General features: G+C 37.8%; 1 protein-coding gene across 5 annotated transcripts in view; it reads right to left on the reverse strand.

The window, feature by feature from the left end:
- LOC110826718 (uncharacterized) overlaps positions 1-16814 on the reverse strand; it is a 185894-nt gene that overhangs the window by 78868 nt on the left and 90212 nt on the right. Inside the window, exon 1 of one of the 5 annotated variants that reach the window (XM_022057639.2) lies at positions 13816-13852. The exons of 3 other annotated variants lie outside the window; for them this stretch is intronic. In XM_022057639.2, the coding sequence (XP_021913331.1) occupies positions 13816-13837 (22 nt within the window). In that variant the 5' untranslated portion in view covers positions 13838-13852. Of the gene's footprint in view, positions 1-3109; positions 3255-13815; positions 13853-16814 lie in introns of those variants that run through there. One more of the 5 variants, XM_022057646.2, reaches the window with a different exon arrangement.

Raw genomic sequence — 16814 nt, forward strand, 5'->3', positions numbered from 1 at the left:
ATTACCTGTCCCACTATTCCGAGAACAACGCGAATCTAAGACTTCGTGACTGCTGGTATTCTAGTACTCTGTAATCACAACGGCGATGACTAATAATCCTACTAATGTAAAAAGGCCATTAAAATCTTTTGTAACTTAATTTCTTTCCCATTATGTTCTTATCCACAATTCTCTTCCAACATCTTACCTTTTCTCTATCCCCTTTTATTCATTCTCAAATCCCTATCACAATTGCATCTCATTCCTTCCAAGACGCACCGTTACAGAATAACAATGAGTAAATAAGCCATACTTCAGCTTCATGGCAAAATGCTGAATCACAGGAAAAAATTATTTACGTAACTCTTCACATTTACGCATCGATGGAGACAAAAGCATCTCATAAATATATCCAGACAAGTCCAAAGAAACATTTCTCATAACGACACGTGACCTTCATTACAAAACTTCCGAAGCAAAATTGTTTTTCCGACCACTGTGAGTCGATACTCACGATTATGTTCTGGCGTATTAAATTTATTACTTTAAAATTTCCTGTTTACCAATATTTGGCCTATTTTCGTCCAAGGTTTTAGCACTTTAAAATTATATAATAATTCAAGCCGTAGCACGTGAGCCATGCCAAAATCCCGAGTAAAGTAACACGCTATCAGCAGCACATAACATCTCTTCTTGATGTTATGTGTTGCACTGTATAATGATACGCAACAAAGCTGTGGCAGGAGACGGAGGTGGAGACAGAAACAATTTTTAAACTTGTTACTTCCATTTATTGTAGTTCTATACGGATGCAAGCACAAATAACCCAAACCTAACCTAATCCAGCCTAATTTATCCTTACCCGATAGAAACAAATGTAACCAAAACAGAACTTAGCCTGACGTAACACAATATAAACCAGTCCAACAAAACCAAAGGCAACTTAAATGCTCTTTATTTCACAAGATAAGATACTACCAACTCGATGTCAAGCGCCGAAATACAATTCCGAGTAAAGCGAAGACGAGAATGAATACGCCACAGTATATAAAACTGACAAACCGACGCCGACACAAGGTTCCAACGGCGAAAACTAGCCTTACGATGCCTCACAATATAAACCTGGGGGACCGACGCCTAGTGTCGGTAATGAAGGCGCCATGAAGGCGAGCCTCGAGATGGGATAACACATGATGCTTCATCTTGATGTCGAACGCCGCGATGCTGGTATAAAACTCCGAATAAGTCGCATAGATGCCTCGGAGCGCCACACGACACGTCCCTGGAAATTCAACGCCGAGCGTTTCGAGGTTGGAAATTTTCAACACAACTCCTTCTCAAACTAACCTTACATACACCTAACTTCATCTAAACTTATACAACATGACCCAACCTATTAACCTAACCTAACCTGACTCAACACACAGAAACCTAAACTAAACTAAACAAACCTAACCTAACCTGACCCAAACTAACTTAACCAAACTTTATCAAACTCTACCTACGCTGAACCACCACAACCAACCTGATTCATCTTAATCCAGCGCAATCTAAATTGACATAACCTAACCTAACCTAACAAACCCAAACCCGGCCTCACGCAATGTAACCCAATGTAGATTAACTGATGCATACATTATTTTAATAAATCAACAAATTTATGATGCAACTAATCAGCAGAAGAAGAAGAAGGATCTCAACTGCTATTTATATTTACACAGAACGAATTGATAAATGATGCAGATGATAATGTAAAGATACATGTGTCTTGGGTGCAGTGATGATAATTTCTCCTATGGCATTCAACAATACGTATCGCATGGTCAAGCTTATGATACGTCTTCGGGCAACGAGGATTGATATGAAATCTAATCATTTGTCTAATTTTCCCGCAAAAGCGCTGCAGGCACTGTGCTAGTACAAATATATTTAAATTTCTTCCAGAAGACAGTAGAGCCTCCATCGCCTGCGTAGGCGTGGATGGAGGCAAAATGCTGTTTGTAGTAAGCAACGTTTCGATCGAAAGTAACGCCTCCTATCCTTAATGTCAGAAGTGAAAGAAGGCGACGTGTCCCTTGGAAACGATGGTAACCACTTACAAGATTACACGGCGTCGCAAGCGAAAAGACCACAATCGACAACTTCACGGCCTGAAAAGACATCTCAGGTCTACTCAGTGGTACATCTCCTTCAAAGTCTCCGATTAAAATTATTTAAGTATTTCCTCAGCTCTCCCATGGTTGCTACATGTCCTGTCCATGGCATTTTCCATTGTATTACATTCGAATATTTGTCTTCTGTATTATAAACACGCATCTCTAATACAAATAAGACGCTCTACCTCATTCATTAATAAGATAAATCACATGAGTCATAGTGAATTAATGTGTCAAGCTTATAATCCAATAATAAGGCATATTAAAGTCTGACGTCACATAACGATTACTATACGTTTTATTGCTTAACTGAAGATCTTACTGCTTCCAGAACTATATTATCACCATGACTGTATTATATTATTTATGAAGTTTATTTCAATTTTTTAAAAGTTGACTAACGTTTCAGAGGTCCTTGCTGCCTTCATTATCAGGGCGATGATGGAGACACTTTAAAGTTTGTCTGAGTCAGTGACAGTAAGAGAATCGCAAAGAACGGAATCATGTTCAAGTTTTAATCTGACTAGGCTCCTGTAAAGTATCATAAAACCGTATAAAAATAACAAGAAAAATTAATATTTCGTATTAGGCCTTAAAGCTTCTAGGCGTAAGATTATGAAGGTTATGATGATAACGGCACGTGTCCTCGTGTAATATGTTAATTTCTACCCTCAACAGCGACAAAAAATACATGGGTTTTTATCCTTTAACTATAATATTTATAATTAGCTGAAAAGTCTCAATAACATATCGAAATGTGACGTAAATCGATTGTCTCCCTTCAGAATACGAAATATGAGGTAGTCAGGAATGCTGATCGATTACGAGAATTGATTTCTCGAAGGTGGCAATTTATATTTTACTTTCAATACTGATAATATCGATTCACAATTTACAAATGCCTTTACTTCAATATAAACCTGACGAAACAGCATAATGTAAACATAAACAAGGGAAGAGCCTTCACCACTCACCTAATTTTACTTGTATCATAGTTGACGGACGAAGATGAGTTGATGTTCGCTTAAAAATACACAATACAACGTTCGCAAAGTGAATCCATCAATTGAACTCTAGTAACAAATTCAGGAGCACTTCTTTTACGAATCACATATGAAAATTAAAATCTTCACTTTGACAAACCTTGAAGTTACGCACAAAATCCGGTAAGGACAAATGAATCTAAACGATTTCATTTAAGAATAACTTACCAACGAAGCAACCTTATCACTTTAAACGTCACAAACACTCACGTAATATTCAATCTTCAGATATACCAGAAAAATAAGACAGCTCTTAGCACTAACCAACACAAATACATTTCGTCTATGAAAACAGATCCTTTCTGATCCCACAAGGACTAGCTGATCAAGAGCACTGTACTCGAAGATCAACTCCGAAGCAACTGACTCAGCAGTAGAGACATCTGATGTCTTCAGAATACAACGATCGTATGAAGCACATGGAGATAAGCCAACAAGAACTTTAACAGATTATTATAATTGTATGACGTTAATCAGACGCAGATAATGGGACTGCCCACCGAAACACCTGTCTGGTCTTGCTCCTTGCAATAGTCTTTAACTGCCATGGATTATCATCTCAGATATGTTCGATTAAACATTAATTATACATCTAAATATCATTTACACCAGTTTACAAATAATTTAAATCCGCAGTTGGCAACTTTTCAATTCCTGTAGACCGAATCGACAATTAATATCTTTGATGTCAAAACCTTATTCCTTTAACTTCAAGACTATAGCTGGTATTCACTTAAAAATAAAAGCTACATTTCTCTATTCAACTGAGTTAATAATAATCTTTCACTAAGCCTCTAACGTTCTAATGTTTAGAAAATAAAATTTAAAAAAACTTACTTTACTTCACAAATTAAACATCTCGCATTGGCTAATTCCGAAATCATGTTACAGGTCAGTAGAAAAAATTCGAGAGAGCCACAAGCGGTCCGCTGGCCGCAGATTGCCGACCCGAGCCAGACGCTTGGTACTATTCCTTTGATGGAATGGCGGTGGGTCAATAGTCATGGTGCCTATCTACACAGCACAGCACTGAGAGCCTTAAGCTACATACACACTTGTAAGTGACAATTACAGCGTCTCAGATGTGAATCTTGTTGAACTTGACAATATAAAAGAATCCTCTCAAGTGGAATTACATAACCTTAGTATCTGAGATTATTGCTGCATATCGCATTATCAGCAGTCTCCTTCGTGGACGTCAAGAAATAAGAAATACTTCAAGCAAGTGCAAATATAAAAATCTCAAGGGACAGAGTCCTTAACAAACTACTAAACGCTCATCTCGTCACGAAATCTCAGGTTTTTTTACGAAACCCAAAGGTTCATTACAGCCAGTTCGGCGGAAGTTGAGATGTAGCCTTTTGCTCTGCGTTGCGCACTTCAGTAGAGAAATCAAGGTCACATGTCATGTCCTAACGCCTCGTTCCTAAATCAGATAAATCTAGACCACAATCTCACACTCTATTTGAGATCCATTTTAATATTATCTTCCTATCTATCACTCAGATTTTCCGACCACAATTCTGTATGAATTTCTCATCTCTCCCAGGCGTGCTACATGCTCCGACAACTATATAGATAAGGAATAATTCCAGTTTAGCTAGAGCTAGTATTTGTGGTCGAAAGAGCGGTCGATTGGTTTACACTGCTGCTACGTATTTGGGAGGTCCCGAGTTTAAATCTCGGCTCGAAGACCACTTACATAGCCTGCTGACTAAGGTTTATCATATCTTTTCCTTGCCCCTCCAAATGCCAATGGAGGATCTGAAATTAGGGCAAGACCGCGTACTTGAACTCACTTTTCAATTCATGATTCTATAATTCACACTGCATAATCTAAGCTGCTGACAGCGTCATCACACCGCTGCAAGACATTTACCATAACACCGAAAACAAGTAAGAGCAGATGGATATACCTCCATGCCATGTGCCGACAGCAAACTTCTAATCCGTAACACAAGAATCGGCACAGTTAAAGTGCTAAACCACCTCCACAAATTACAACCAGTTCACTGCATCCCGACTTCAAAATTAACACTTGATCTAATCTCAGAGGTTATTTTTCCCCTTCAAGTTCAAGCTCGTCCAATGAGACTTCTAAGTTCAGTTCTTCAAAAAATACACAACGTGTTTCCATTAGAAAGACCAGTCTATTAACGCTGTTAAAAGAAATAATCAAGGTTTATTATGAGAATCAATGTTCATTGGTGGTGGGCTTTGTTGTTAAATTTTAGCGTTTTGCTACAACAGTGTTAGATATACACGGGATGTCCCAATAACATGGATGCACATTATAATATGGTGGCCGCTTGTCGTCAGTTGCTCACCGCTGTCACTTACTAAATGACGCATTTAATGACGGCGCTCATTAAAATGTCTTTATTTCATTCACTGATTGTGAGTGTTTTATCTTTTGGGACACACTGTAATTTATCTGGCTCTTGTAAACACTGTAAAGAAACCTTCAGAGTCAAGAAGGACGGAGCATCCTTCATTTACAGAGTTCTCCAATCTAAATGTCTCAAATCTAAAACATCTACAGATTTTTACACTCTGCAGAACAAGGTCAATTTTGATTTCCATATAAATCAGGGTTATAACAAATCGATTTGGTCTACAATTTCTTTGAAGAAACAGGATTCTCTGTTCCAGCCCTTAATATTATTTTACACGCAGTAAAAATAAAATATTCAACGTGTCAGAAATTCACCGAAGCCTGTCTCCAGTTAGTGGCATTATCATCGTCGTAAGCATCACGCTGTACTTTGACATAATTAAAGAGTTATCAAAACTGATTCCTTCAAGGTTAATGAGTGCTCTTATAGATACGGCTAAAAACACAGTAAAATACCGCAGTTATCAAGATGCTATAAGACAGTCGTATCAACCTTTCTTGTTCGCGTACCCCCAGATATAATTTCTCTTCAACTTTGTACCCCCAAACTTGTTGGTGTATAATTCAAGTTATACATAGTATATAATCTACATCTAAAATAAATTAAATATATTAAATTACTGATTATTCAGTGTTTATCATAAAATAATATATATTTTTTTTAAATTTCACGTACACCCTAAGATGTCTTCGCGTACCCCAGGTTGAAAACCACTGCTATAAGACACAGACTTCCCCAGCACCAAACTACCTGATTATACACTCAGCATGGACGAATAATAAGAAGTCTCTGACAATAGTTTGTTCACTGTAGGAACACAATCTTGAAGACTGTCCATTGTATGAGATGTCTCAAATATAACTCAATGAAAATTCCTATAAGGATAAATAAGTTGCGGATCTCGGGTCAGTTGCGGCCCTCCAGACTGATCAACTAAGGGATGAGATATTAGAAATTGTCAAAAAAAATGTTTTAATTTCTACACGGCGCCAAAAACCACAACAACAACATCGTCCTCCTCACCGCACTTAACAACCTCAGACATCAAATATTATTTTTACGTTAAGAAAACTAACATTAGGGTATGTTAGTGGGACATTTAACGAGACTGTATTAATTACAAAGGTTATTTAGCATCGAATAATCTGCGTGTATAAATAAGAAATGCACATGTAACATTTAAGATAATATACCGACATTCACTTGGAGGAACAGAGGAAAAGCACGAAATATTCAGACGACCGATACGATATACATCTTTGTAACATTACCACTTGCTGTAACACGCAAGATAATGAAGAACACGAGGCAGGTACAATTTAGGAACGAGGTGAATGCAGCGAGGACATCGCAGTTCCATCTTTTTTTATCTTCTGGATGGTTTGTTGTTGTTTAAGAATAGATCGTAGTGCAACTGGACGTTAGCCAGACCACTTTTGTCTGAAGTTCATTTGATACCACCACGCTAAGTTGCTCTAATTAACACCACGTGGGCGAAAGGAACAACCCAGCATCCACTGAAGGCAACTTTAGCGAGTCAGGTGTCAAATAGCAGGTAAAAGCTTCACACAGCTTCTTCCAAAGCACTGATTGATAGTTATTATGCATAAAACTACCCGAAATTGAATGTTCAAACCACAAAATACTACAAATTAAAGAATTTAAATAACATATGAAAACAAAGTTAAGTATGAAACCAACAATTTAATTAATTTATTTACTTCACAACACGGGAATACGGTCAATTACAGCCAAACACGATTTGGACTCTGTGACAAGAGAACTTTGTGCCCCTACCGGGAATCTAATCCAGTCGCCCAGCCAGTAGAGTAGTCACTAATAGCGACCGAGAACAAGACAACGCGTGCTTAAAGAAATAAATATTCAGCAACTGCTTTGCCGCGAATTTTTATAACAAATTGTGTATTCTGACGTCACAGTTAAAACAAATCAATATCTTGAAGATTTCCGTCTTCTGGGTTGTTGCGCTGTGTAGTCTGGTCGATGTTTACCAACGTTTCAGAGGTCATACTGCCTCCATCATCAGGGCGATGAGTATGAAGATTTCTGTCTTCTGGGTTGTTGCGCTGTGTAGTCTGGTCGATGTTAACCAACGTTTCAGAGGTCATACTGCCTCCGTCATCAGGGCGAAAAGTATGAAGATTTCTGTCTTCTGGGTTGTTGCGCTGTGTAGTCTGGTCGAGGTTTACCAACGTTTCAGAGGTCATACTGCCTCCGTCATCAGGGCGATGAGTATGAAGATTTCTGTCTTCTGGGTTGTTGCGCTGTGTAGTCTGGTCGATGTTTACCATCGTTTCAGAGGTCATACTGCCTCCGTCATCAGGGCGATGAATCATAGTAAACATCTACCAAACTACACAGCGCAACAACCCAGTAGACAGAAATCTTTATACTCACCGCTGTGAGAACCTCAAGTCTTACAAATCAATATCTTGTCTTTCGTAGTTAGTATTCGTAATATATGTACACTCGGGTTCATCATCAATAATTTAATTAAGCTCATGCTATGTTTTGTTCCCATATGCCTGCACACATTTAGGGGAGATAAATATTTGCGGCCATGCACAGTTCGTACCCTCCTTTCGTCAGGCGAAAAAAAGTTGTGTGCCGTGTCAAATTAGGGTGTGGCGTACTCCATCGTTTGCATTTAAATTCTTTGGTTCATTCTTCCATTATTGTTAGGAGTGTCATTTATCACTGACGCAGTTGGCGTTGAAAAATCCAGGAACTGCTGTTAGGAAAAAAAAATCATTGTGTTCTATTGTTCTGTAATCGAATCTCGACTTATTTCCTGTTAGTCAGATACGTGCAATGACATTTTCGCTTTACTAGGTACAGATAACATGAATTCCATCTGTCATCAAATTTAACGAACAGGCCCAATGTTCTGTCCAATCCAAAATTTAGACTAAAATGATTAAATGTGTATTTGACTTGTTGAATCCAATTTTTATATATAATAACATATTTAAAATGTGTCAAACATATAGCCTAACTATAATAAAGCAAACTGATATGTAATTCAAAATATAAGATAAATCATCTGGTAATGTTACGTTTCTACTTCAGGGATGATTGGTGGAAGATAAAATTATAAATCAGCTTTAAAATTTCAATAAATTAAATTAAAATATTATTCGAATCTTTGAAAAAGAAAAGTATGCTATGAAATGTTCAATTCATCACATGAAAATTCTGCTAGGAGATTTCAATGCAAAAATTGGGAGGGAGGATGTCTTCAAACCCACAATAGGCAGCGAGAGTCTCCATGCACTTAGTAATGATAATGGCGTCAGAGCAGTGACCTTCGCTACGTCAAAAGATTTAATTGTAAAAAGTACAAAATTTCCACACCGTGATGTTCATAAATACACTTGGACTTCCCCAGATGGCAGAACACACAATCAAATAGATCATGTTTTAGTAGATAAGAGAAGGCAGACAAATGTAATTGATGTGAGATCATTCAGAGGAGCAGATTGCGACACTGATCATTATCTGGTGGTAGCAAGAGTGAGGGAGCGGCTTTCAGTAAGTAGACGAACTAAACAAAATTTTGACACAGAAAGATTTGATTTGAAAAAATTAAGTGAGGGAGAGGCAAAGGAACAATATCAAGTTGAAATTTCGAATAGGTTTCAAATTTTAGAGACAAATGAGGATAATGAAAGTGTGGACATCAACAGGGAGTGGGAAAATGTCAGAAACTGCATCAAAATTTCAGCAAAAGAGAAACTAGGATACTACAGGAGAAAGCAAAATAAACCGTGGTTTGATGAAGAATGTTCAAAATTAATAGATCGAAGGAAGCAAACAAAATTTCAATGGTTGCAGAACCCAAACAAAACAAATGCGGATAATCTATGTAACGTGAGACGTGAGGCTAGTAGAACCTTTAGGACTAAGAAAAGGGAATACCTGAAGGGCAAAATTGCTGAACTTGAGACAAATAATAAGGAAAAAAACATCAGAGACCTGTACAGAGGCATTAATAACTTTAAGAAAGGATATCAACCCCAGACTAATTTGGTAAAGGATGATAGTGGCAATTTGCTTGCAGATCCAATAAAAATTGTGAATAGGTGGAAAAATTTCTTTAGCGAGCTCTTAAATGTTCATAATACTGGTGATATTAGACAGATTAAAATGCATACAGCTGAACTGTTGGTGCCAGAACCTAGCTTAGATGAAGTGGAACTAGCCATTGGGAAGTTGAAAAGTTATAAATCTCCAGGAATTGATCAGATTCCGGCCGAATTAATTAAAGCAGGTGGCAAAGGGTTGCATATGAGGATCCATAAGCTTATTCAGTTAATTTGGGATAAGGAAGAGATGCCACATCAATGGAAGGAATCCATAATTATTCCTATTTATAAGAAGGGGGACAAGACTGAGTGTGGTAATTACCGAGGAATATCGCTGCTATCAACCTCATACAAAATTCTATCCAACATTCTTTTGGCAAGATTAACCCCATATGCGAATGAAACTATTGGGGATCATCAGTGTGGGTTCAGACGAAACAGATCAACGATTGATCAGATCTTTTGCATTCGTCAGATACTAGAGAAAAAATGGGAGTTCGGTGGGACTGTACATCAGTTATTTATAGATTTCAAAAAAGCCTATGACTCTGTGAAGAGAGAAGTGCTATATAATATTCTTATTGAATTTGGTATACCAAAGAAGCTAGTGGGTCTAATAAAAATGTGCTTAAATGAAACCTGCAGCAAAATTCGAGTAGGTAAATATGTATCTGAGACATTCCTCATCAAGAACGGTCTAAAACAAGGAGATGCTTTGTCTCCCTTGCTCTTTAACTTTGCGCTAGAATACGCCATCAGGAAGGTCCAAGGTAGGCAGGAGGGTTTGCAATTGAACGGGACACATCAGCTATTGGCATATGCTGATGATGTTAATTTATTGGGGGACGATATAAATACAATAAAGAGGAACGCAGAAGTTTTACTAGAGGCTGGTAGACAAGTGGGGCTGGAAGTAAATTCAGAAAAAACTAAGTACATGTTAGTATCTCGTCATCAGAAGACAGGCGGGCAAAATTATCTTAGGGTAGCTAATAAATCCTTTGAAAGGGTTACAAAGTTCAAATATTTGGGAACAACAATAACAAATCAAAATGATACTTGTGAGGAAGTTAGGAGGAGACTAAATTCCGGAAATGCTTGCTACTTCTCAGTCCAAAATATTTTGTCTTCCCGTCTGATTTCTAAGAACCTGAAAATTAAAGTATACAAAACAATAATCTTGCCTGTTGTTTTGTATGGGTGCGAAACATGGTCTCTCACTCAGAGGGAGGAACACAGATTGCAGGTGTTTGAGAATCGGGTGTTGAGGAGGATATTTGGGCCTAAGAGGGAAGACGATGGGGCGTGGAGAAAACTGCACAATGACGAGCTTAAAAATCTGTACTGCTCCCCCAGTATTGTGAGGGTGATTAAGTCGAGAAGAGTGAGATGGGCGGGACATGTAGCGCGCATGGATGGGACAAGAGGTGTGCACCGGGTACTGGTTGGGAAACCTGAAGGGAAGAGACCGCTGGGGAGACCTAGACGTAGATGGGAGGATAATCTCAGGCGGGATCTATCCGAGATAGGAGTTGAAGGAAACTGGATTTTGTTGGCCCAGGACAGGGTCCGGTGGAGGGCTTTGGTTAATTCGGTGAGGAACCTTCGGGTTCGGTAAGCCATCTAGTTAGTTAGTTAGTTAGTTATGAAATGTTCAATTACGATTACACAAAAATAACATCTAAATCGACATTTACACCTGAATCTAAAACATGGACAACAAAGACGAGAAAGGACAAGAACTTGAGAAAAAAAAATCCCTCTAATCACCTGTGAGTGACTCAAGAAGAGAACAGAAATTAGGAGGATCCAGTACTCCAGAGTTTATTGAGAAATACAGGTTACAGCATTTCGAAATCACGGATGATAAATACAAGTTCAGTACTCAGTATGACAGTCTTGAGTGGAAACGTACACAAACGTGTGATGTAAGAGACATGGCCACTTTCTGATATTAAACATTTTTTACGAAATGTAAAGGTATGATTACCAACAATTACGAAATAACACATGTAAACGCCTGCAGACACTTGGGCATCGCCCTGACGATGCAGACAGCAAGTACTTCTGAAACGTCGGTAAACGTCTACCAAATAAAACGATGTTACAACCCAGAAGACAGCTATTTTCGGACTCAACGCCGTGATAAACTCAAATCCTACTGCAGATACTTCTGTGGACTGTATGTGGGGCGGATTCCCAACCGTTAAGAGATACTTAAAACACATTTTAAACAGGGTAAAGCCAAGCGATTTTATTTCTTATTACGATAGCGGGCTTTCGTGAACACGAAATTAAACCTTCGGGTTAAACAAATAAAAATAACGAACAAGCTGAATGGCCAATAGCATAGAAGAGACGAAAAACACACACAAAACTTTAGTCGGAAAATCTGAAGGAAATATATTACTTTGAAGAGACTTAGGTATGGTCGTGGAGATAATATTAAAATGGATAAAAGGACGTGGACTGAATCTATTTGGCTCAGGATAAGGTCCAGCGGTCGGTGAAGACGACAATTAACCTTCGAGTTCCGTACGATGAAGTTCTTCTCAAATTAAACAACTATTAACTTCTCGTCAAGTTATTTGCACCGAGAACTTAGCTGATAATTTTAATGCGATGGATGCATATATAAAATTACAATCAGTCCTGTAAGATAAGTGCGTACGTGTGTGTTTTGGTGGGGTTGCGAAAGGGAGTAACCGATATTTCTGAGTAATCTTGAAATGCGTTATGGAAAAGTATAGGAAAACGTCAGAGATGAATCAGGTTCTGAAACAAGAGCTTGTCAAACATGAACACCCTATTTACGTAAGTGGTACCTGCTCCTACTCTCACTTAAAGCATTGGTATTTAAAAGTGTTGATGACCGGCTTATCTGTAACTCATATCTGTGTCCTGTCGTAACAAATACAAAGCAGATGGCGATCCACGTAGCTAACAAAGCATTTTCTGCAATATTCTCGATTATCACACGAAACGCGAGGTTTTTTTTTTTAAAGTAAGTCTACCCTACATCCAGATAAAGAATTTACTCGACCTGAAGGCAAAAGTCATTAGCACAACTTGAACTTCATTATCAAGCAAATTTTCTTTATTCGGACAGACAGTCCGTGTAGCTATACCACATAGCAGAGGTCAGAGTTCGCACACAGGACAGTACATGTAGGATGTGTGGTGGACAAAATGGCACTGGGTCTCTCAGTATCATTCCACCACTGCTCTATAATCATTAGGAGATGAACAAAGGGTCCGTTGGGGGCCGCGGTTCCTAAGAGACATGTCTCACGCTCATCCCATCGTAAAAATACAAAAAGAGTGTGTAGCTATGCATTTCACGTAGATCAATATATGGGATAACGAAGTGTCCAAAATGTGTGTAAGTTTAAAAAAAAGAAAAGTAAAATACAGTCGGCCTTTCGAAATCATAACTTTGAATTCTGCTCCGATCAAATGTATGTGATGATGAAACACTAATCAAATCTCGTATCACCGTCTGATTGATACTGATAAGAAAAGTAAGTTCATGTTAAAATAATGGAGTAAACTAATCACCGCAACATGTAACTGTACTAAACCATGAGTTAAAAAAATGGTAAAGCGGTACTTTGGATTGGAACAGTTGAAATACATGGGACAGACTGTCGTAAAATGACAAACTGCAAAAAAAAGTTTAACACGTAATCACGTATGTATCGACCTATTGAATATATGACTGCATGCTTACTCTAATGTCTGAAGAATTAAGAAATATTTGTTATATAAACAACTGTTCTTCAACTGGTAAATTAAAAAAACATAAAAATTCTCACAACTTGTCATTTTAGGCCAACGCCCTGGATAAAATGACACACATTCGTCTTGTGAACAGCTGCTATGTTTATCAATACAGATTATAGAATAAACAATTTTATCACGATTAACAACACATTAGGCACAGAGGAGCTAAATACATGTATGTAATTTCTTTGTAATAATGTATGAAAGCACAAAATCGAGTACCTTGTCTGTGCTATTATTTCTGCGTACAGAGTTCACACAAACCTGGCACATGACACAAAGTTGGCTACAGTTGGTTTGCAAACCATACTCTATTAAAAACTGACTGAATTAATTAGTATTACTGACTTACCTCCAATGTCTTCAGTATGCATCTGTTTGAATACAATGCTTAGACTGTAAATATTGATAAACAATAACTGCATAATCATGAAGATAAACGCCAGATAACTTTTGCACACAAAGCTTGAAAACGCCGCTCTAATAACACGCCATCTTCCACTGGACTTCGGTGTACCAACATAACCAAACTAAAGGAGGCGAGAGGAAGTAAGGTTAAAAGCTACAGACGAAATTATTTCCCTGTGTCCCAAAAGTATGTTCCAGTCTCGGTTGATGTAGTCCTAAGTCTTTCGAGGTTAATGTCGAGGTAAAAAACTATTATTCTATACTTCTAAATTTAGGTTACCCTCAAACACTACGATGTTCATGTCCAGATAGCACTAGCATCTCGAGCTGTTTCAGACCTAAGTGTAGTTTGTCACAGAACTGATAGTTGGCGTGAGTAGTCGAATCCGGCTTCGACGCACAGTTGATACAAACGACACCGTACTATTCCCTGAAGAGGTAACGTGTCGCTGGATAGAAACAGAAGAAATGGCGAATGACTGCACGGCATTGCAATATCAGAGAGACATAAATGTCTGGTTATAACAAAACTGATGGATTGTACACAGTATTAGTGTTAGGATCAATATTACTGTCTTGTTTAGGCCTACTTACAGCTAATCTATATGCACTTTTTAGTATTGCAAACAGTACCATAAATATTATCGTTGTGACCAAGATTTAAAAACTACGGTTGCATTTTCGCCTTAAATTAGCATATTTTTTTCGAATTAGCGACAGAAATTCACAGCGATAATCTCCATAAACAACATAACCCAGTTGAAGTTTGGAATAGTAATTTTTTTTTGTACGAGCTGAATTATTAAACTACGTTTCAAGGAATTAAATAAAGATATCTATATATTATTGGGGTATTACAAACGTAATAAAACGCTCAGCCAACCTGACCAGTGGGTTTTTTTACCCTACTGCGTATCCTACACAGATTTTACGACCAAATTTGCATTTCGTTATTCCATTATCTGTCAGCAAATGAGATCTTAAAGCTGACTATAAATAAATTCTGATCGGGACATTTATTACACTTCTTTAGCTAGGTCAACGGGACATTTCAGGATTATCTTATGGCTCGTTATTCGTGATTCATATGGTACAGCATATGTAAAGATAAATTTATGCATCGATGCAGACAATCCAAACAAACGTGACACAGATCAAGTATCTCAGGCTGGTTACAAGAACGTAATGGTAATTCAGAACTTGACATCGATACTTGAGGCGTTCAAAGATAGTGTTGAGACTGCAGATGACTGCTTGATAATGTGAGGATATAAACGTCAAGCATTTGATGATGCTTTTCACACATTTCAGTGAGAAAAATCTTTCAGAATAGTCGTTAAATCAGTCGAGATTCGAAAACGATATTTCCTGAAGACAAACGTAAAAGAATTCAGGTATACCAACCACTCTTTTCACTGTAGAGTCCTGAAAATTTAAATGGCAGTAGACCTATGCACTCTTCAGAAATACGTAACTCTTGTAACATTAGGCCCGACTGAGGAAAAACAGTTTCATAGTGTACAGCGGACCGCCACGGTGGTCTAGCGGTTAGAACGCTGGCCTTGTAATCCTGGGGTTTCGGGTTCGATTCCCGGCGGTGCCAGAATTTATAACTTGTGTTGGACAAGGCCGTGGTCTAGGCAAACACGGAGTTTTCCTCCGGGGGCTTCCCCGGTTTCTCCGTGGCATCCCAACAATTACTCGATTCACACACAGAAGAAGGCAATGGCAAACCACTTCTGGATCATCTGCCAAGAACGTATATGAACAGGTCCCAGTCCGAGAAAAGGATGGAAGGATCCTGTTCATATGGACCTGTAGTCAGACAGAACACTAAATAAATAGTGTACAGCAGCTGTGAATGATCTGAGACGTACGAACACAAAGATGGTTTCAATGGTCTACCATCTCAATGCCACATTTAAGCTTATACATCAGTTAACCTTTATTATAATTTATCTCTTCGGATATATTAATAGGGTGATCAATCAGGGATAATGAGATGGACAAAGAACACAGCATACTGACGGTAAAAACAGTAAATGTAAACTCTGTACCTAGACAAATTCAGTTTGAATATCCTGTCAATATCTACAGAGAATCAGGGAATCATCACTGTGTTGCCAACTTTTGTGACTTAAATTATATATCGGTATGACCCTGAAATTCATAACACTAGATAACTCTTTTATCTTGATGATATAAATATAGTCTACCTTCTCAATAAGTTCTTGTCCCAAGTTCTATTTCATATTGAGATCTGTGATACTTTAACTAGAGAAATTCAGTGACCTCATTTCTGTGTTGTGAAACCAAGAACCGGATTATTATATCTAATCAACTGTTTATAATGTATAAGAGTAAGAGTTATGGTCACAACTATTTCATTCTAAATTAAATCAAAATAAATGTGGCTTTATTAAAATTCTGCTCCAGACATTTAAAACCATCAAACATTGCATTTATTTTTTTAATTTACACTATATCCTAAAAATAATTAATAAATAAAATGACAGACCGGAAAAAAATCGCGTGTAATTTTATTCCATGATAACAGTAAACTTACGTAGTTTTCTTACAGATTTCTGCACATGAACCTACTGTAAAAATAGAAGGTTGTTATTTATATGGCAACCGTACAAAAAAGATATTTTAAGATGGCTGTCTTCTAGGTTGTAGCTCTCAACGCCCTGGTGATGGAGGCAGCAAGGACCTCCGAGACGTTGGTAAATTTGTACCAGATTACACGGCGCTACAACCAAGAAGGCAGCCATCATCATACTTATCACCGTGAGAACCTCAAATCCTACTGAGAAAGTCTTTATTCAAAGATTTTATTGCTTTCATATCTCAATGGTATAACAGTATTAATCCTAATTATATTAAATTATATTTAAAAGAAATTTTCAGTTAAAAGTCAAATGTAGTCTGGAATAAGACCTT

The sequence above is a fragment of the Zootermopsis nevadensis genome, unplaced genomic scaffold (genome assembly GCF_977971745.1).
Source record: "Zootermopsis nevadensis isolate Lab colony 2312 unplaced genomic scaffold, Znev_1.0 Znev_ptg000012l, whole genome shotgun sequence".
Lineage (NCBI taxonomy): Eukaryota > Metazoa > Arthropoda > Insecta > Blattodea > Termopsidae > Zootermopsis > Zootermopsis nevadensis.